Here is a 22,809-nt window from a genome sequence, read left to right on the forward strand (position 1 = left end):
CCCTGTTTCAAGCAAATGAGGCCTTTATAATCAAATTATCAATCAATGAACTGAGGGATGAAATTACATATTTCTTATAATCAGAGGACCAAATTGCAATTCTCCCACTTCTTTTTATTTTTCCGCTATTTAAAAGAAACATGAAATATCTCCCCCGGCCAACCATCTCTATAAATATCCCATTTCCTTCGCGCCATTCCATTTCAAATGTTCATTCTCACAGACTCGAGTTCAACTGAGAGGAATCGCAGGCGACGATCTCTTCGAGATTCCTTTTCTGGAATTTTCTTCTCCGATACAGTTTCTTACTCAACACGAAAACGAAAAGCTAAGTTCACAGAACCGATCGCTTGGATTTTTTCGATTTTTAGGGTTTTACATCCTTGCTTTGTGATCGATTAGGCCACAAAAATCAACGTAATAGGATTCCTATTTCGTGTATATAGGGGAATTCGGCGATTATTTGCGTTTTTTAGAAAATGAGTAAGCTTTTAGGATTATCAGGCATGAAAGGCCGGGATAACTTCAAATCGCTGGCCGGAGTTGGTTTAGGAGCTGCGAAAGCCATGCCGATAACGACGCGCATGTCCGCTGACATGGTTTCTTCTGGAAGTTTTGCGAATTTGAAGCTGACAGCAGGTTATTAGTTGATTAATGCATTAGTTTTCTAAATTTTCTGAAAAAATGTATACTACTTCTTAAATAAATTGCTCGTTTGTTTCTATCGTCAACAGAGAAATTGGTGAAGGAGCAAGCTTCTGCTAAAACTGATCTGCAATTGGCGGTAATTTCGTTGAAATGTTCCATATTTGTACACCAATGCACGGGTTTTTGTGTGTGAGTGCGTGTGTATGTGTACGCTTGCATGAGTGCATCTTTCTATGCGTGTGGCATGTGTTGGTTCCCACAGATACAGCTGTCAGGTGTAGGCTTATACAGAACATACAAAGGCTTCTATTAATAATATAATTGCTATTAGGATTTAAGTTTTATGCTTGAATTTTGAGGCCTAATGACTTGTAATTTCACTTGTTTTATAACTGTGCGTCTCATAATTGATTGCAGAACTCTAAATTGAAGAAGTTGATTGAAGATATTCATATGCTGGAAGAAAAGTTGCAAAATGCGTACAATGAAAATGCTAAGTTGAAAGTGAAGCAGAAAGAAGACGAGAAGCTTTGGAAAGGACTGGAATCTAAATTTTCTTCAACAAAGACCTTGTGTGATCAGCTAACTGAAACTTTACAGCACCTAGCTGGTGTAGTTCAGGATGGTATGTTACCGTAACTTTCCTTTAAAGAATATCCCGGTGCAAAGCAGATAGAACAATCCTCTCTGGCTTTTTAATTGTTTTAATATTTTTGGATTGTGCACTTGACTCTACAGCTGAAAAAGACAAGGCATCTTTTGAAGATAGACGATCTGCAACTTCTGTTGTTATTGATAACTTGCAGGACAACATGAAAGCCCTCTCTTTGAGGCTGGAATCCTCTGAAGAAACTGTTAGAAATTGTAAGTTAATAATGCCTTGTTATGCAATATATTTTTATCACCAATTGAGGGCTTCTAAGTAGTTAGATACCATATATGCTGCTGAATAACTAGAGGTTTATGCTTCTTAGATACTAATGTTTAAAGTTGCCTAACATGTTTTTTGGGTTGTCAATAAAGGTGAAAGGGAGCTGAATGAACTCGGTATCGAGAAGGAGAAAATGGAGAACTCTTTCAGGGTTGAACAGAGCAAAAGTATCAGTGTAATTGAGGAGAAAGGTAAATAGCTATGATCTAAGAGCTTTTGTGCTTGCACCTCAACTTTCGATAAATAGCAGATGTTGCGTCCAGAAAATGGCTCTACTGTCTGCGTCAACTAACTAATCCCCTCTTCTTTTTTTATTTATTTATGTTAATTCTGTTGTCTTTTAAGTGCCTGTCCCTTTGGTTGGTTCAATATGGACTTAAGCAGTCCACATTCTATTTCACTTTTATTACATGGTTAATTTGTTTGTGAATGATCTATGTGTGACTGCTCTTAACTACATAAGAAAGCTCGTAGATTGGTCTATAGCTATACCAAAGCCCATATTTTCTCCTCTATGAACCTAGGGGGGAATTCAAGTCTTGTTTGAGATATAACATCTCTTTTTTTATGTTACGCTGTAACTGAAACTGTTCACTGTCTTTGGGAAACAGTTGCATTTGACAATTCTCTTGAAGCCGTCTGTCATTTCAAGTTCTTCTCCATCCATTGAATTCATATTGTGTCCTTTAACATTCTTTTAACTATAAAACTTTTCACAGACTTGGTGTCTCCTAAAGAGGTATTAGTGCTCTTTAAGGACATTTGTCTTGTTAATCAGAAAGAGAAATTTTTCATGTTATGCTTCAGTCTGCGCAGAGATGTCCTACTACTGACACAGATCTTAACATCTCTACTTTTTGTGATAATTATCTCTTGGTAACTTTCTCAGTTCTAAATACTTTTCTCCCTTTATTTACTTGTTTCTTTCTCTTATTTTTTTTATAAGATGCCACGATCAAGGAATTTGAAGCTACTGTAGCAGCTAATGGACTTGCAGTGGAGAATTTGAAGTCCAAGTTGGAAGAGTTACATCTCGAATCAAGATTAAAAGAAGATGAACTGGAGGACTTGAGGAATGTCAAAAAGAATTTGGAGAAAGAAAGAAGTGATTTGGTATCTAGAAATAGCAACTTTGCTAAACAATTAGATACATCACATCAGGAGATAAAGAACCTTAATGAGTTTGTGAATGAAATGGTGATAAAGTTTACTCATTTGGATAGTCAAAGTCTCGTCTTTGCGGAGAAGATAGTTCAGCTTAATGCTTTATTTGACGCTGGATTTGAAATGATGAGAGAGAAGGGGGAACTTGCTGCTCGGCATGCTCAACGAAAGTTTGACAAGCTCCAGGATCAATATACAAGCGTTACATCAAAGAAAAATTCTCTAGAGCTAGCTAATAAGGACTTGAAGGACAAAGTCTCTGCACTTCAGAACGAGCAAGAACGTGCAATGGTGCAGCATGCTGAAGAATCCCGTTTAGCAGAAGATCGGATTAGAAAATTAGAGTCTGAAGCAGAACTGCTTCTTTCCAAGAAGATGGAGATGGAAGTGCTGATTAGCAAGCTGCAGGAGAATGTTGTCGCTTTATCAGAAAGTTCAAAACTATCGGAGAATGAAATGGTTAATTCTTCTCACAGAGCATTCATTAGTAACAGTATCTGATTAAACATAACAAGATCAATTTTCATATCTTGCAGCAAAATTTATTGGTGAAACTCTCTGAGATGGAAACAGAAAACAAGGACCATATTGAAAAGCTTCAATCAGACATGCAGAAAAAGGAAGATGAAATCCATCTTTTACGCAAGGAAATTGACAAGTATACAGAAACAGTGGAATCACTGGAAAAGCATGTTGCAGAGATTAACAATAAATTGGAGGAGAAAGATAAGCTTGTTCAGGAACTTCAGGACAGGCAGAAACAATTGGAAGCTGAGAGAGAAAAGGTTTTTTCTATGGATACTTTTAGTTTTATAGATCCTATTAAATCCAATACAGTGTGTTTAAATGCGTTGTGTTTTGTACCTTATTGCAGATTCAAGCATCTTTGCTTGCTGCTGAAAGCAACCTTGCAGAAGCTAAAAGGCAGCACGATCAGATGTTAGAAAGCAAACAACCAGAACTTTCTAGGCATTTAAAGGAGTTATCTCAGAAAAATGATCAGGTTATTCTTAAAATATTCTGCCTGGTGTTTCTGTGTATGTTTGCTCCTATCCAACAAGTTACACTCGTAGGATCTTTCTCAGGCCATCAGTGACATCCGGAGGAAGTATGACTTGGAGAAGTTGGAAAGTATCAATCTAGAGAAGGAGAAGGTAGCTATTGATTCTTATGTTGAAGCATATTTTGACTGGAAATATATCTTCGCCTTTCACTTCATTTATTAATCTCAGGCTGAAAAAATTGTTGGAGAGATGGAAAGAAACTGTGAGTTAAAGCTGTTGGAATGCAGAGAAGAATCTAATCAGAACTTGAAGCATGTACAGGAAGAACATGCTGCTTTGGTATGTATGGTAAAGGATGTACAATTATCATTTGCTTCTTAAGGTCATGAAAACACCTATATTTTCTAATAAATTCCAAGATTAACAGTCTAATTATTCTACTGTATCCCTTCTTTCAAAGTTATTCTTTTGCACACAGTTCAGTTTTATCTTTTGTGTCTTCTAGTTTGACTCCTGTCAGATATTAGTGTTTCAGTTGCATGAAGTTCAATACTCTTTCATGATTCTCACACTTATTTGTTAAGGTTGTAGGGAAACTCTTGAGCATGATGATCCTCATGTAAATATTTTGTGTTCATTTATTAGAATTATTGTGTTGTCATGCTTCTCTACGAAAATGAATTTAGGATCTTGCTTAGATCTTCTTAGGAACAAATTTCAAGGTTTGAAATGATACTTGAGGTTCAAACGTAATTTTATGAGTAGTTTGCCTACTGGAATCAAGATTGCGAGTGGCAACTAAAATGTGATTTTTCACGCTTATGTAGAAGCTACCTTCAAGGAAGCATTTTCCCAAACTTCAACTCTATTTAATTTCCTAAATACCCTTTTCTCATGCTAGACTGTTAATATCTTTAAGAACATGTTGGCTATTATTAACTTATCATCAGTTATAGTAGTTTGGTCGTTTAACACATTAAAAAATTATTGTACTTATCCCGTTTGTCAGATCTAATGGATTCTATTTTGCCCACCATGTATCTGGAGTCCGGACAGCCAGTTAGGCTAAGTATGCTGCCAAAGAAACATAAAAACCTCTGCTTGCTTTACTAGGTAATTCTGATAAGACACCCAGCACTTCTTGGGCTTCAAAGACAGAAGTGTATGAATATGTTGAAAATAGACTTCATTTAGCCTATAGCTGAAGCATTTTGCCGCAGGTATGTAATATTCAACAAGAGCACAGCAAGAAGGAAATGAGTCTTGTTTCCAGTCACAATGAAGAGCTAAAACGTGTCCGACTTCAGTATGAAAATGAACTGAGAGAAGTAACCTTTCTTCAGCTTTGTTTTTGTGTCTTAGCTCATTATTCTGCATGTATATTGCCTTAGTCGCTGAGGTGTGATATTTCTCAGAAAACAAGTTCGATGAGGAATGAGCATGAAGCTCAGTTAAGAGCTCTGAGACTTGAGCTTGAGGATGAATGCAGAAGACTGCAGGAGGAGTTGGATATGCTGAAGTCTAAAGTATGTTTTAAATGAGTTTCTACTCACAGTGATTTTTTGTCTTATTGTATTCGTGTCTTATCTCAGGAGGAGAAACAGAGGGCTCTGTTGCAGTTGCAATGGAAAGTAATGGGAAATAATCCGGAAGAGGAAGAAGTGACTTCAAAGAAGGTTTGACTCTTTATTCTTTAGATGCATTGACCGCCGCCGGCCACGAGAGGGAAAAAAGATGCCTATTCTCTCTGGTTAGAAGGAGGTTCTGTTTGATTGTTTTTAGAAATATTTTTTTTTTAAGATTTAACATTGGCCACCTTTCACCCAGTTGCTGTCAGCAATCATTACAAAGTTTAGTGGATCCTTTCTGATTTAATAGAACTTCCTGAGGATTTAAATTTGATTATCAAAGCATATCGTACTGTAATTAATGAACTATCAAATTGTCAGTAATCAACCACCACATAGCTGTAGGAAGTTATTGCAGTTGAAACACTAGCATATAAATCTGCTGATTGATCAGTTTCAATTTATATACAAACAGATTATGTTCTCTTCCTTATTAGGTAACACTACATCTACAGAAGTATATTTGTGTTATAATGGTTCAACTTGTATCTTCTAATCTGTATCTTGTTGTCCACTGAAGTTTTAAGTACAAGTTTTATTTGTCTACCTGAGATCTTTTGGATATGACTGGCTATATATTTCTGATCTGAAACTGAAAGAGATGTGGAAGGATTAATTTGATTGCTTACTTGAGGGGATTTTGAACACGTTAAGTACAGCCAACTTGGTAAATAAATCTAACTTTCAACTATTAGTGCTGAACATTTGTGAAATCTGCAGAAGCACTCTGGGTCATTGACCAAAAGAAACCAATCTGATAGTTGCAAAAGGGGCCAGCTTGCACCGGTGAGAGATGAAGCTAAGGATGTGGTAAACGTGCAAAGCAAAATATTATTCTGGTTGCCTTTCAATATTTCTGTCTAGCTTGCTGATCTTAGCTTATATCTCAACGGTTTGGTAGGATGCACATTATCTGGAAGGAAGTCAAACGCCTGTATCAAATTTGTTGAGGAAAGTGGAGAAGGTGAATACAGGAAGTGTTATTAGTATGCCCAAACATAGTAGGAAGGTGAGTGGCTAACTGCAATTATCTGTAATCCAAACGGTTCCGCTTAATTAGCTTTCTGCAAAATTAGTTTTGAGAATAAGTAGCAGTTATTGCTGTAGAATAAGTTAGATGATGCCTTATCACAGTGCATGCAACCAGATTTATTAGGGATTATTTTTGCATTAGATAACTGATTTTCAGCATCTTGCTTATGCTCTGATTTCATCCCCTTTGGTGAACATACCTTCTTAAGATCTGCATGGTTATTTCTGCATTTAGCCTTTTCAGTTGATCATCACCGACACCTAAATTGGTCTTTGTGTCCTATCTCACTTATTTTTCTTGATCGCTTCGTAAATTGCAGGTGACCCATCATGAATATGAAGTTGAAACCACAAATGGCAGAACAATCACAAAACGAAGAAAAACGAAAAGCACAGTCATGTTTGATGTACGTAAAATTGAATCCTTAGCAGCATTGTTGGCCATTTTTACCAGATTCAATCTGTCAGTTTCTAGACTTCTGGCCCGCCAATGTATGCGATGAGCCTAACCTTTATATTACTGTATCTTGAAAGGACCCATCAAAGAACAAGAAGAAAAGGACACCAAAAGTGAAGACTCCCAGAGAGGTTATCAGGGTATGACTCATTCATTGACTCGCTTTGTGTTCACCTGCCGTTGCTACCAGATTCCAATATATCAGAGTTACTACCCTGTTGTCATGTCAATGCTGAGATGACTAACCTTTATATTTAAATAATCCATTTAAGCACAATCATAAAGAGACACCAAAATTCAAGACTCGCAGAGAGGTTATCAGGATATGAATCATTATTTGACTTGTTTGTCTTCACTTTCCATTAATGGTCCTTTGTGGCTTGATCTAAGAATCGGGCACGTCTCCTTAGTGGTGCTTCAAGAGCTTAACTAGCTAAAAGAGTAATGACTGACAGAGAAATCTCCATTTCTAATATGCTCAGCTTTTTCTACTATTCGTATATGTTTTGCAGAGCATTAAAGGAGGAGGTCATCCGAAACCTGCAAACATAGGTGATTTATTCTCGGAAGGATCTCTGAATCCATATGCTGATGATCCCTATGCATTTGGCTAGTGGTACTACTATTTATTCTGATGCAGAAACCTCAAGAAAAGGACTTTATTGTTCTTCTTGTCATGCTGTGCTGTTACACTTTCAGTATGTTCCAATGCATTAAATATTTTGTCTATGTAAAGATACAACTAGCGAGCGAGCACAGAGTTTTGGGCAAACATTTTCTTGCACTTTTTAGAAACAAAAATGAAGTGTTATTTCATTCTGATTGCACAAACCTTTCAAAAGTAACAGTATACTCTCTTCCTCTCATAAATGTTGAGACATTATCAATCAGCTCCCATGCATTAAATGATCTCAACCCCCCCCCCCCCGACCCCAACCCACCCAAAATATATCGCAATTGATTTAGCACACACTTTTCAGGGGACATTTTTTATAACTTGTCAGAAGCAAAAAATAGAAGAGTGATCAGGTTTTGTATTTTTGCAACTTTATCAGGAGAGATGGTGTACATTTTCCGTTCTGATTCATTTCTGTCGTTATATCTTATAGTACATCTGTATTTCCTTGGCGTTTAGCCAAATGCCTCGCATCCTTATTTTGGTTTCTCACTGGAATAGCTTATCTGGCAAAAGTCTTAAATATTAATTTTATCCTTTCTCAGGTGAAGATGCAGAGCTTCCTAGAGAATCTGAAACTTTGAACTGGAAATGTGTGTGTGCTGATTCTTTGATTGCAGACTTATAGCTGGCTGCTTTCCACATTGCAAGGAACTAGAAGTTTACTTCCCCCAAAAATAAAAGACTGTATATAACTGCAATTAATGAGTGAAAAAATTCTGGGGGAAATAATGTGATTAGAGCCCGGTTGGAGAGGACGTGCACCAGTGTAAAGTCACCAGTTGCGTAGAACTACATATATTTTTGTTATGTGCTTCCAAACTGCATTAGCTTAGCTTTTCTTGTACTTAATCTTTGATTGTGGGGATATTTAGGCCGAGTGGAGATTCCATTAGATTGGTAAAGACTTGTAAGCACAAAGCCACCACTGCCACCCATCTCCTAACACAAAATGAAAATCCCGGGTCTCCTAACACTAATTTCAAATGAAACATCAGAATCAGATGACTTTCCTCCCCTATTTTCATNACGTCTAAAATCTGCAGACTGGGCTCCTCTACAATTCCATATGATGAATTTCATATGAGTATCATTAAGGGTGAGCAGTGGGCTGCTCTGTGTGTTCCTCATTGTAGTGGTGCTCTCTCCTGGACGCAGACATAGGGTCGGCATTAGGAGCATTGCATATTTTCCCACGTCTGGATTGGTTGTGGGGGATTTAAATTTGATTATCAAAGCATATCGTACTGTAATTAATGAACTATCAAATTGTCAGTAATCAACCACCACATAGCTGTAGGAAGTTATTGCAGTTGAAACACTAGCATATAAATCTGCTGATTGATCAGTTTCAATTTTTATACAAACAGATTATGTTCTCTTCCTTATTAGGTAACACTACATCTACAGAAGTATATTTGTGTTATAATGGTTCTAACTTGTATCTTCTAATCTGTATCTTGTTGTCCACTGAAGTTTNTTAGGATTAGTTTTATGCTTGAATTTTGAGGCCTAATGACTTGTAATTTCACTTGTTTTATAACTGTGCGTCTACATAATTGATTGACAGAACTCTAAATTGAAGAAGTTGAATTGAAGATATTCATATGCTGGAAGAAAAGTTGCAAAAATGCGTACAATGAAAATGCTAAGTTGAAAGTGAAGCAGAAAGAAGACGAGAAGCTTTGGAAAGGACTGGAATCTAAATTTTCTTCAACAAAGACCTTGTGTGATCAGCTAACTGAAACTTTACAGCACCTAGCTGGTGTAGTTCAGGATGGTATGTTACCGTAACTTTCCTTTAAAGAATATCCCGGTGCAAAGCAGATAGAACAATCCTCTCTGGCTTTTTAATTGTTTTAATATTTTTGGATTGTGCACTTGACTCTACAGCTGAAAAAGACAAGGCATCTTTTGAAGATAGACGATCTGCAACTTCTGTTGTTATTGATAACTTGCAGGACAACATGAAAGCCCTCTCTTTGAGGCTGGAATCCTCTGAAGAAACTGTTAGAAATTGTAAGTTAATAATGCCTTGTTATGCAATATATTTTTATCACCAATTGAGGGCTTCTAAGTAGTTAGATACCATATATGCTGCTGAATAACTAGAGGTTTATGCTTCTTAGATACTAATGTTTAAAGTTGCCTAACATGTTTTTTGGGTTGTCAATAAAGGTGAAAGGGAGCTGAATGAACTCGGTATCGAGAAGGAGAAAATGGAGAACTCTTTCAGGGTTGAACAGAGCAAAAGTATCAGTGTAATTGAGGAGAAAGGTAAATAGCTATGATCTAAGAGCTTTTGTGCTTGCACCTCAACTTTCGATAAATAGCAGATGTTGCGTCCAGAAAATGGCTCTACTGTCTGCGTCAACTAACTAATCCCCTCTTCTTTTTTTATTTATTTATGTTAATTCTGTTGTCTTTTAAGTGCCTGTCCCTTTGGTTGGTTCAATATGGACTTAAGCAGTCCACATTCTATTTCACTTTTATTACATGGTTAATTTGTTTGTGAATGATCTATGTGTGACTGCTCTTAACTACATAAGAAAGCTCGTAGATTGGTCTATAGCTATACCAAAGCCCATATTTTCTCCTCTATGAACCTAGGGGGGAATTCAAGTCTTGTTTGAGATATAACATCTCTTTTTTTATGTTACGCTGTAACTGAAACTGTTCACTGTCTTTGGGAAACAGTTGCATTTGACAATTCTCTTGAAGCCGTCTGTCATTTCAAGTTCTTCTCCATCCATTGAATTCATATTGTGTCCTTTAACATTCTTTTAACTATAAAACTTTTCACAGACTTGGTGTCTCCTAAAGAGGTATTAGTGCTCTTTAAGGACATTTGTCTTGTTAATCAGAAAGAGAAATTTTTCATGTTATGCTTCAGTCTGCGCAGAGATGTCCTACTACTGACACAGATCTTAACATCTCTACTTTTTGTGATAATTATCTCTTGGTAACTTTCTCAGTTCTAAATACTTTTCTCCCTTTATTTACTTGTTTCTTTCTCTTATTTTTTTTATAAGATGCCACGATCAAGGAATTTGAAGCTACTGTAGCAGCTAATGGACTTGCAGTGGAGAATTTGAAGTCCAAGTTGGAAGAGTTACATCTCGAATCAAGATTAAAAGAAGATGAACTGGAGGACTTGAGGAATGTCAAAAAGAATTTGGAGAAAGAAAGAAGTGATTTGGTATCTAGAAATAGCAACTTTGCTAAACAATTAGATACATCACATCAGGAGATAAAGAACCTTAATGAGTTTGTGAATGAAATGGTGATAAAGTTTACTCATTTGGATAGTCAAAGTCTCGTCTTTGCGGAGAAGATAGTTCAGCTTAATGCTTTATTTGACGCTGGATTTGAAATGATGAGAGAGAAGGGGGAACTTGCTGCTCGGCATGCTCAACGAAAGTTTGACAAGCTCCAGGATCAATATACAAGCGTTACATCAAAGAAAAATTCTCTAGAGCTAGCTAATAAGGACTTGAAGGACAAAGTCTCTGCACTTCAGAACGAGCAAGAACGTGCAATGGTGCAGCATGCTGAAGAATCCCGTTTAGCAGAAGATCGGATTAGAAAATTAGAGTCTGAAGCAGAACTGCTTCTTTCCAAGAAGATGGAGATGGAAGTGCTGATTAGCAAGCTGCAGGAGAATGTTGTCGCTTTATCAGAAAGTTCAAAACTATCGGAGAATGAAATGGTTAATTCTTCTCACAGAGCATTCATTAGTAACAGTATCTGATTAAACATAACAAGATCAATTTTCATATCTTGCAGCAAAATTTATTGGTGAAACTCTCTGAGATGGAAACAGAAAACAAGGACCATATTGAAAAGCTTCAATCAGACATGCAGAAAAAGGAAGATGAAATCCATCTTTTACGCAAGGAAATTGACAAGTATACAGAAACAGTGGAATCACTGGAAAAGCATGTTGCAGAGATTAACAATAAATTGGAGGAGAAAGATAAGCTTGTTCAGGAACTTCAGGACAGGCAGAAACAATTGGAAGCTGAGAGAGAAAAGGTTTTTTCTATGGATACTTTTAGTTTTATAGATCCTATTAAATCCAATACAGTGTGTTTAAATGCGTTGTGTTTTGTACCTTATTGCAGATTCAAGCATCTTTGCTTGCTGCTGAAAGCAACCTTGCAGAAGCTAAAAGGCAGCACGATCAGATGTTAGAAAGCAAACAACCAGAACTTTCTAGGCATTTAAAGGAGTTATCTCAGAAAAATGATCAGGTTATTCTTAAAATATTCTGCCTGGTGTTTCTGTGTATGTTTGCTCCTATCCAACAAGTTACACTCGTAGGATCTTTCTCAGGCCATCAGTGACATCCGGAGGAAGTATGACTTGGAGAAGTTGGAAAGTATCAATCTAGAGAAGGAGAAGGTAGCTATTGATTCTTATGTTGAAGCATATTTTGACTGGAAATATATCTTCGCCTTTCACTTCATTTATTAATCTCAGGCTGAAAAAATTGTTGGAGAGATGGAAAGAAACTGTGAGTTAAAGCTGTTGGAATGCAGAGAAGAATCTAATCAGAACTTGAAGCATGTACAGGAAGAACATGCTGCTTTGGTATGTATGGTAAAGGATGTACAATTATCATTTGCTTCTTAAGGTCATGAAAACACCTATATTTTCTAATAAATTCCAAGATTAACAGTCTAATTATTCTACTGTATCCCTTCTTTCAAAGTTATTCTTTTGCACACAGTTCAGTTTTATCTTTTGTGTCTTCTAGTTTGACTCCTGTCAGATATTAGTGTTTCAGTTGCATGAAGTTCAATACTCTTTCATGATTCTCACACTTATTTGTTAAGGTTGTAGGGAAACTCTTGAGCATGATGATCCTCATGTAAATATTTTGTGTTCATTTATTAGAATTATTGTGTTGTCATGCTTCTCTACGAAAATGAATTTAGGATCTTGCTTAGATCTTCTTAGGAACAAATTTCAAGGTTTGAAATGATACTTGAGGTTCAAACGTAATTTTATGAGTAGTTTGCCTACTGGAATCAAGATTGCGAGTGGCAACTAAAATGTGATTTTTCACGCTTATGTAGAAGCTACCTTCAAGGAAGCATTTTCCCAAACTTCAACTCTATTTAATTTCCTAAATACCCTTTTCTCATGCTAGACTGTTAATATCTTTAAGAACATGTTGGCTATTATTAACTTATCATCAGTTATAGTAGTTTGGTCGTTTAACACATTAAAAAATTATTGTACTTATCCCGTTTGTCAGATCTAATGGATTCTATTTTGCCCACCATGTATCTGGAGTCCGGACAGCCAGTTAGGCTAAGTATGCTGCCAAAGAAACATAAAAACCTCTGCTTGCTTTACTAGGTAATTCTGATAAGACACCCAGCACTTCTTGGGCTTCAAAGACAGAAGTGTATGAATATGTTGAAAATAGACTTCATTTAGCCTATAGCTGAAGCATTTTGCCGCAGGTATGTAATATTCAACAAGAGCACAGCAAGAAGGAAATGAGTCTTGTTTCCAGTCACAATGAAGAGCTAAAACGTGTCCGACTTCAGTATGAAAATGAACTGAGAGAAGTAACCTTTCTTCAGCTTTGTTTTTGTGTCTTAGCTCATTATTCTGCATGTATATTGCCTTAGTCGCTGAGGTGTGATATTTCTCAGAAAACAAGTTCGATGAGGAATGAGCATGAAGCTCAGTTAAGAGCTCTGAGACTTGAGCTTGAGGATGAATGCAGAAGACTGCAGGAGGAGTTGGATATGCTGAAGTCTAAAGTATGTTTTAAATGAGTTTCTACTCACAGTGATTTTTTGTCTTATTGTATTCGTGTCTTATCTCAGGAGGAGAAACAGAGGGCTCTGTTGCAGTTGCAATGGAAAGTAATGGGAAATAATCCGGAAGAGGAAGAAGTGACTTCAAAGAAGGTTTGACTCTTTATTCTTTAGATGCATTGACCGCCGCCGGCCACGAGAGGGAAAAAAGATGCCTATTCTCTCTGGTTAGAAGGAGGTTCTGTTTGATTGTTTTTAGAAATATTTTTTTTTTAAGATTTAACATTGGCCACCTTTCACCCAGTTGCTGTCAGCAATCATTACAAAGTTTAGTGGATCCTTTCTGATTTAATAGAACTTCCTGAGGATTTAAATTTGATTATCAAAGCATATCGTACTGTAATTAATGAACTATCAAATTGTCAGTAATCAACCACCACATAGCTGTAGGAAGTTATTGCAGTTGAAACACTAGCATATAAATCTGCTGATTGATCAGTTTCAATTTATATACAAACAGATTATGTTCTCTTCCTTATTAGGTAACACTACATCTACAGAAGTATATTTGTGTTATAATGGTTCAACTTGTATCTTCTAATCTGTATCTTGTTGTCCACTGAAGTTTTAAGTACAAGTTTTATTTGTCTACCTGAGATCTTTTGGATATGACTGGCTATATATTTCTGATCTGAAACTGAAAGAGATGTGGAAGGATTAATTTGATTGCTTACTTGAGGGGATTTTGAACACGTTAAGTACAGCCAACTTGGTAAATAAATCTAACTTTCAACTATTAGTGCTGAACATTTGTGAAATCTGCAGAAGCACTCTGGGTCATTGACCAAAAGAAACCAATCTGATAGTTGCAAAAGGGGCCAGCTTGCACCGGTGAGAGATGAAGCTAAGGATGTGGTAAACGTGCAAAGCAAAATATTATTCTGGTTGCCTTTCAATATTTCTGTCTAGCTTGCTGATCTTAGCTTATATCTCAACGGTTTGGTAGGATGCACATTATCTGGAAGGAAGTCAAACGCCTGTATCAAATTTGTTGAGGAAAGTGGAGAAGGTGAATACAGGAAGTGTTATTAGTATGCCCAAACATAGTAGGAAGGTGAGTGGCTAACTGCAATTATCTGTAATCCAAACGGTTCCGCTTAATTAGCTTTCTGCAAAATTAGTTTTGAGAATAAGTAGCAGTTATTGCTGTAGAATAAGTTAGATGATGCCTTATCACAGTGCATGCAACCAGATTTATTAGGGATTATTTTTGCATTAGATAACTGATTTTCAGCATCTTGCTTATGCTCTGATTTCATCCCCTTTGGTGAACATACCTTCTTAAGATCTGCATGGTTATTTCTGCATTTAGCCTTTTCAGTTGATCATCACCGACACCTAAATTGGTCTTTGTGTCCTATCTCACTTATTTTTCTTGATCGCTTCGTAAATTGCAGGTGACCCATCATGAATATGAAGTTGAAACCACAAATGGCAGAACAATCACAAAACGAAGAAAAACGAAAAGCACAGTCATGTTTGATGTACGTAAAATTGAATCCTTAGCAGCATTGTTGGCCATTTTTACCAGATTCAATCTGTCAGTTTCTAGACTTCTGGCCCGCCAATGTATGCGATGAGCCTAACCTTTATATTACTGTATCTTGAAAGGACCCATCAAAGAACAAGAAGAAAAGGACACCAAAAGTGAAGACTCCCAGAGAGGTTATCAGGGTATGACTCATTCATTGACTCGCTTTGTGTTCACCTGCCGTTGCTACCAGATTCCAATATATCAGAGTTACTACCCTGTTGTCATGTCAATGCTGAGATGACTAACCTTTATATTTAAATAATCCATTTAAGCACAATCATAAAGAGACACCAAAATTCAAGACTCGCAGAGAGGTTATCAGGATATGAATCATTATTTGACTTGTTTGTCTTCACTTTCCATTAATGGTCCTTTGTGGCTTGATCTAAGAATCGGGCACGTCTCCTTAGTGGTGCTTCAAGAGCTTAACTAGCTAAAAGAGTAATGACTGACAGAGAAATCTCCATTTCTAATATGCTCAGCTTTTTCTACTATTCGTATATGTTTTGCAGAGCATTAAAGGAGGAGGTCATCCGAAACCTGCAAACATAGGTGATTTATTCTCGGAAGGATCTCTGAATCCATATGCTGATGATCCCTATGCATTTGGCTAGTGGTACTACTATTTATTCTGATGCAGAAACCTCAAGAAAAGGACTTTATTGTTCTTCTTGTCATGCTGTGCTGTTACACTTTCAGTATGTTCCAATGCATTAAATATTTTGTCTATGTAAAGATACAACTAGCGAGCGAGCACAGAGTTTTGGGCAAACATTTTCTTGCACTTTTTAGAAACAAAAATGAAGTGTTATTTCATTCTGATTGCACAAACCTTTCAAAAGTAACAGTATACTCTCTTCCTCTCATAAATGTTGAGACATTATCAATCAGCTCCCATGCATTAAATGATCTCAACCCCCCCCCCCCGGACCCCAACCCACCCAAAATATATCGCAATTGATTTAGCACACACTTTTCAGGGGACATTTTTTATAACTTGTCAGAAGCAAAAAATAGAAGAGTGATCAGGTTTTGTATTTTTGCAACTTTATCAGGAGAGATGGTGTACATTTTCCGTTCTGATTCATTTCTGTCGTTATATCTTATAGTACATCTGTATTTCCTTGGCGTTTAGCCAAATGCCTCGCATCCTTATTTTGGTTTCTCACTGGAATAGCTTATCTGGCAAAAGTCTTAAATATTAATTTTATCCTTTCTCAGGTGAAGATGCAGAGCTTCCTAGAGAATCTGAAACTTTGAACTGGAAATGTGTGTGTGCTGATTCTTTGATTGCAGACTTATAGCTGGCTGCTTTCCACATTGCAAGGAACTAGAAGTTTACTTCCCCCAAAAATAAAAGACTGTATATAACTGCAATTAATGAGTGAAAAAATTCTGGGGGAAATAATGTGATTAGAGCCCGGTTGGAGAGGACGTGCACCAGTGTAAAGTCACCAGTTGCGTAGAACTACATATATTTTTGTTATGTGCTTCCAAACTGCATTAGCTTAGCTTTTCTTGTACTTAATCTTTGATTGTGGGGATATTTAGGCCGAGTGGAGATTCCATTAGATTGGTAAAGACTTGTAAGCACAAAGCCACCACTGCCACCCATCTCCTAACACAAATAGAAATCCCGGGTCTCCTAACACTAATTTCAAATGAAACATCAGAATCAGATGACTTTCCCTCCCCTATTTTCATGTCATAAGAAAAAAACCTCCCATATTGCATTATAGAAAAAAAGAAACCCAACTTCCTCGTTATTTAGAGGTGTAATTTGACAAAGTATATGACCCATCCTCGTGTGCAGTCATAAATGCCTCTGTTGAAGTTGCACTACTATGAGGAAATAAGGATACTTGGGACTTGGAAAAAAAGACACTTGGGAGTTCTCTAGTCCCTTATGATGCTGCAAATATTGCGTTGTACCAATTTTATATTCACCTGAAAATCACTGCCGCCTTTTCGGTTTCCCTTTTGACTACCGCTCATTCTTGCCGCACCACACAGTGCAATTACACGATGCATTTGCGGCAGTAATGAAAAGAAGGTACCTATAAATGGTACTACTACAACAACAACAATCCCAACAAGTAGGGTCTGGAGAGGGTAGTCTGTACGCAGACCTTACCCTTACCTAATTCAGGTAGAGACGCTGTTTCCAATAGACCCTCGGTTCAAGAAGGGGAAGAAGAGGAAAACAAGTGAGGAAGAAAGATGGAAGATAAAAATAAAAATAAAAATAAAAATTTAAAAAAAAAAAAGAAAAAAAGAAAAGTGGCACCAAATGATAGCAACAAGGAATACAATATCTGAAGCGAACAAAACCACATAACATAATAAAAATCTAAGAATATGAAGGGACATGCATACTACTAAGACTATCGGTGAACAACTATAAACTACCAACTAACCTTCTACCTTAATCCTTGTCACACCCCTTTTTCCCACCCCCAAAAAGAATATGTGTGTGTATGGATTTGTGGGTTAAAGAGTTTTTCCAATTAAAATGACAAATTTGAGTAGGGATTATTTTATTTACAGAGTCGCCACTTAGAATTGGTTTTCGGTGTTCCAAGTCATCTTTTATTTGAATCCCTAGTCAAAGGAAAGTTTGACTCTATTTTTATCGGTCCGCGAAAATAAAGTTCGGGTAAGGAATTCTGTTGACCGAGGAGAAGGTATAAGGCGTTCCTCGAGTCCCGTGGTTCTAGCACGGTCACTTTATTGACTTAAAACTTGACTTGAATTAATTTTGGACAAACTGTGATTTATATGATTTTTTTTTTATGTTTTACCCCATCCATTTTTATTTCTTGATCATTAGACTTATTAAGAAAAATGATATTTTTTTTGGATAAATTATGTTGGCATAACCATGCTACGTGAGCGAATGCATGATCGAGATAAAATTTATTAATTTTATCATAACAGCGCTACGCAAGCGAATCCGCAGTTATGACAAGGATTATTAGTGCGTTATTACTTTTGAAAAGAAAAGGTTACTACACTTGAAGAAATTAATTTTTGAAATTTATTAAAATAAACATCACGCTACGCAAGCAATTCCGTGAAGTTAAAGCGTGCCTACTATTTGCCTAGCGCTTAAACTAATTAACTAAGAAAAGAGATTAAATCATTTAATTAATTATTCAAGAGGGGAGGATATACTACTATTGAATTTTATTTAACTAACCTATAGCTTGAACTTGCTAGGCTTATGCTTATTGGATTAGGCCACCTTATATGCTTATGGACTTGGTTCATAATAAAAAGGGCCTAGCAAAATTGCCTAAATTTACACCAACATTGGATCATTTAGTAATTGTTTTTAAACAAATTTGGCAATCTAACTATAAAAAAAATTAATTAATTTCCTATTACATATCTTCTTTAAATAGAGAACGAAACTCAATTTCTATTTAACTCAAAGTCTATTTCTATTTAACACATCTCGAGTTATTTTGTTTTTTTTTTAACTAAATTTGAAACCATTAGCAAACAAGAAAAACCATAAACTCATGTAATAATTGTACAAAAACTTCTAAGAACAATTGAGATAATTTGGTAACATCAAGGATATAAATAAACTAAAAGTCTAACGGATGTGTGTTTGTGTGTGTATATATATATATATATATATATATATATATATATATATATATAATTTCGGATAGTATATTGGATGTTTTGAACATTTTGCTTACTTGTTTTATATGATTCGTGTATTTTTAATCATATAGAACAAATATGCATGTAATTATAGTATCTAATAAATACGTTGGTGTTCCTAAGTTTGGCTTCAAGATAAATACTAGTGGATTCCAGTTGTAGTCTAAAAAAAAGTCTTTTCGTTTTTAAACCTTTCTCTTATGAAAGAAATTTAGCATCTGAATATAACCAAAAAAAAACTAAGAAAAGAGAAAGATGGATTATAATGACACTAACATGCTTCAAGATTTGGTCACTAAGAGCATTTTCATTAGGAGGCCAACATGAATTCTAACTACAACATTCTAAACAACAGGAGCATTATATGGAAAGAATTTTCCATAAACTTCATTCAAGATTTACACTATTGAAAGTAAAAAGGAATGTCTAATACAGAAAAATCAGCAATTAGAACATCATTTAAACAAGTCATTGATTAGCTAAACTCTTGTACATGCTTGATACTTAAAAGGAACCAGATTATACACAAATATAATACTTTCAAGGTATAAAATACTCTAAAAGGATTCAAAACATTTCTTTCCCATTCATTCTTGACCCAAAAAAATAGTACAACGGTTGAGGAATTTACCTGATCAACAGAAAGAAAATATTAGCAAAGGAAGGACTAAATTTCAGCAACAACCAGCAACGTAACAGCAGCGAACAGCAGTAATCCGTGTTAAAACAGCCCGAAAACTTAGAGAAGAAACCCAGAAACGAACTCTAAAGTAGCCTTATACTTTTCTAAAAGTTTGCACTCTAAGATTCACTCCTAAAGCTTACCATTTCAGCTTACTTTTCATGTGTTCAACTGCTGATTTTCTTTTTGTTTTTGTGTGTTTTTTGCAATTCTAAAAAAAAATGTGTATGAAAGTGTGATGGAGTCCCCCCAATAATGAAGAAAGGGCAGCCCTTAAATAGGCAAAGAAAAGCCAACTTTTTGGACAGATTTTGCAGCCCCAAAAATCTGTCCAAAAGAGGCTGAATTTGTGTGCTAAAGGCTGTCCAAAAAGTGAAAGGACAGCCTGAAATCTGCTATGGCAGGAGCCAAAGGGTCACTTCAGCCACCCTACTAAAATCAAGCTACTAGTACCCTATTTTATGATAAAAATATCTAAATTTCAGATTTTAACAACACCAATTCAAATACTCAAATCCAATCCAATCATAAAATAGACAAAGTAACCACAAGACTTTGATTGTAACTAAATTGAGCATTTAAACAAACTAAATTAAAGCAATGTGATCTCTACAAACTAACAGTGAACAACTGAAACCACGAAATATTTCGCAAAACAGAATTTGGATGAGCCTCACTTAATTATCATACAACGATCAACAACGAACTCTTATGATATGAACTAACAAGCGATTCACAACTAATATTACCATAGTTTAATTAACCTATAAATACTACTAACAAAATTATGAACAAAGATTAAACCTTAAAACTAAATCTGAAGTACACGCTGAAAAATCAGAAACGAGAAAGGGGAGACGGGTTGAAGATTTACCGAAAACTCGAGCACACAAGCAGCGGTGAAACAATGGCATCGATGGTGGTGATTCGACCCCGGGCATGGTTTTATTGTTGATTGATACCAAAATCCTAATCCGGTGAGTTGAATCTTGATTTCGGTCTAATGGACAATAAAATCATGTCTGAGTCGATTGGAGGCGAGAACGAGAAGGAGAGCTGGAGGCAGCGGCGGTGACACGGCCAAATGGCGGCGGCGGGATGGCGGCAGTAGGGGTGGCTGCCGGCGGCGGTTGGGTTTTTTCGAGGTTTTGAGTTGGAGATATGGAAAGAGGGGGACAAGAGGAAGCCGGTGGTGTAAAATTTCCGAAATTTGGGGTGGTGGGCGGCGGCTAGGGTTTCGGATTTTTGTAGATCTACGGAGATTGGTGGAGATTTGGAGGATATGAGTGGCATAGGTAGAAAGAGGAGGAAGAGGGGAAGAGATGGTGAAATTTTGGAATGGATTGGAGGGATGCCGCCGCCGGCGGCGACTTTCGGCCGGCGGCGATGGCGGAGCTGAGAGGGAGAGAAGAAAGAGTGATGAGAGGGGAAGAAGAAAGGAAATAGGGGGAAAATGGGGGAAAATTTTGGGGGTTTTAGGCTTTAAATACCTAGGATGGAGATCAAACTAGGACCGTTGGATCAAAGTCAAGATGGGTGGCCAAGATTAAATCTTGATTCACTTAATGAAACGACGTAGTTTTGAGGCAAAACTACGTAGTTTTTAAATCCTTTCAATGCCAGCCCTTTATCTTGCACTCTTGGCCACTTTTTCTTTCAAATTTGGCCAAATTTCTTTCTTAATCCTACTTATTAAACTAAATTTACAAAAATAAATAAATTAATTAAATAACTTATTCAAATGATCAATTAACTAGATTGATTCACCAATTGAAAAGTCAATCGATTCCTAAAATGCACAAATGAAGGAAGAACTATTATTTTTTGATATTTTGATGATAAAAATATGCAATTAAAGACACAAAATTTTAGAAAAACAATTAAAATAACAAAAATACTAATAACTTTAGGAGGTGTCAAAATAGTACAAAAAATTAGGTGTTCACAATCCTCGACCTCTACCCTCTCCTATCAAGGGTCATGTCCTCAGTGAGCTGAAGCAGCGCCATGTCCTGCCTAATCACCTCTCCCCAATACTTCTTAGTCCTACCTCGACCTCTTCTCAAACTCTCCATGGCCAACCTCTCACACCTCCTAACTGGAGCATCAATGCCTCTTCTCTTAACATGTCCAAACCATCTCAGCCTCGACTCCCGCATCTTGTCCTCCACGGAGGCTACTCCCACTCTGTCCCGGATATCTTCATTCTATCTCTTCTGGTACACCCACACATCCATCTCAACATCCTCATCTCTGCTATTCTCATCTTCTGCACGTGGGAGTTCTTGACTGGCCAACACTCAGTCCCATACAACATAGCCGGTCGAACCACCACTCTATAAAACTTACCCTTAAGTCTTAGCGGCACATTCCTATCACACAAAACACCGGAAGCGAGCCTCCACTTCATCCATCCTGCTCCAATGCGATGCGCGACATCTTCGTCAATCTCCCCGTTACCCTGAATAATAGACCCGAGATACTTATAAACTCGCTCTCTTGGGGATAACTTGAGCATCAAGCTTAACCTCTACGTCTGCATCATGGCTCCCGTCACTGAACTTGCACTCCAAGTATTCCGTCTTGGTTCTACTCAGTTTGAAACCTTTAGACTCCAAGGTCTGTCTCCAAACCTCCAACCTCGCGTTAACTCCGCTACGCGTCTCGTCAATCAACACTATATCATCGGCAAATAGCATGCACCAAGGCACCTCCCCTTGGATGTGACGCGACAATACATCCATCGCCAACTAGTACAGATATTTCAGCAACGGTGCCTTCATTTTATGTCTGCTGAGGCAACAACCGCTTTGCTTACATATTGAAGTGATTGGAAGATGACGTGTCATAATACGAAGGCTAGTCAAAGAATGATGATTAGCAAAGAGGCACGAGCTGCAACAGATATGAGCAGAGGCACGAGCAGTTACTCAAAAGACTCGATGCTCGTACTTATTTAAATCCGCAAATTAAGGAGAATGAATCTGACAGCACAAGAGAGTACAGATACAGTATTTAATAAGCATTAAATACTAAAAGCGTTAGAGAATCTGTATTAAATTACAATGATTATGTAACGTAGCATTTAATGCCTTTAATTGTCTATAATGGCCTGATTATGACAAAGGCAAAACGTACATCTTAGAGATAACTATAAAAAGGAGAAAGATGGTCATTTGAAAGGACACGCAAGATCATCTTAAAATACTGGTTTACTTTGTTTTCTTCTGTTTATCTTATTGTTAGCAAAATCAATTTCCTTTATTCATTTCTGATTATCAGTAACCCGAGTTCTTTTAAATTAAAGCTTTGATTGAAGTTTTACTTTTTGGTTAAACAAATTGGTTTCGTTACCGGGAATCTGATAATCTATTCTTTCTTAGCCTAACCTTTTTTGTTGCATTAACCATGTCAAACATTAATGACAACACCCAAGGAAACCAAGGAAACTATCAACTCCAGGGGAATCCACAGGATGATCACACCCCGATCCCTTTTCCACAAAGCTCCATTCGGCGGTCTCGAGAAGGCACTCCTGATG

At 36.8% G+C, this 22,809-nt stretch overlaps 1 protein-coding gene and 1 pseudogene across 4 annotated transcripts; both read left to right on the top strand.

Moving 5' to 3' along the window:
- Positions 1 to 206: 206 nt before the first annotated feature.
- LOC109212901 (synaptonemal complex protein 1-like) lies at positions 207 to 8,370 on the top strand. Of its 4 annotated transcripts, none has more exons than XR_002065927.1 (19): positions 207 to 639; positions 735 to 784; positions 1,066 to 1,273; positions 1,387 to 1,512; positions 1,672 to 1,770; positions 2,526 to 3,202; positions 3,280 to 3,528; positions 3,618 to 3,746; positions 3,829 to 3,897; positions 3,976 to 4,086; positions 4,968 to 5,075; positions 5,163 to 5,273; positions 5,340 to 5,423; positions 6,096 to 6,185; positions 6,277 to 6,384; positions 6,728 to 6,814; positions 6,942 to 7,004; positions 7,377 to 7,562; positions 8,086 to 8,166. XR_002065927.1 is itself a non-coding variant. In XM_019376630.1 (19 exons), the coding sequence occupies exons 1-19, from the start codon at positions 480 to 482 to the stop codon at positions 8,166 to 8,168; spliced, it is 2,652 nt and encodes an 883-aa protein (XP_019232175.1). In that variant the 5' UTR covers positions 207 to 479; the 3' UTR covers positions 8,169 to 8,370. The 4 variants fall into 4 exon arrangements, 3 of the variants coding, with proteins under 3 accessions (XP_019232175.1, XP_019232176.1, XP_019232177.1); XM_019376630.1 differs by having other exon boundaries at positions 7,377 to 7,416; positions 8,086 to 8,370; XM_019376631.1 differs by having other exon boundaries at positions 7,377 to 7,480; positions 8,086 to 8,173.
- Positions 8,371 to 9,147: 777 nt separating this feature from the next.
- LOC109212895 lies at positions 9,148 to 16,417 on the top strand (annotated as a pseudogene).
- The last annotated feature ends 6,392 nt before the right edge of the window (positions 16,418 to 22,809 follow it).

This window comes from Nicotiana attenuata, unplaced genomic scaffold (genome assembly GCF_001879085.1).
Source record: "Nicotiana attenuata strain UT unplaced genomic scaffold, NIATTr2, whole genome shotgun sequence".
Lineage (NCBI taxonomy): Eukaryota > Viridiplantae > Streptophyta > Magnoliopsida > Solanales > Solanaceae > Nicotiana > Nicotiana attenuata.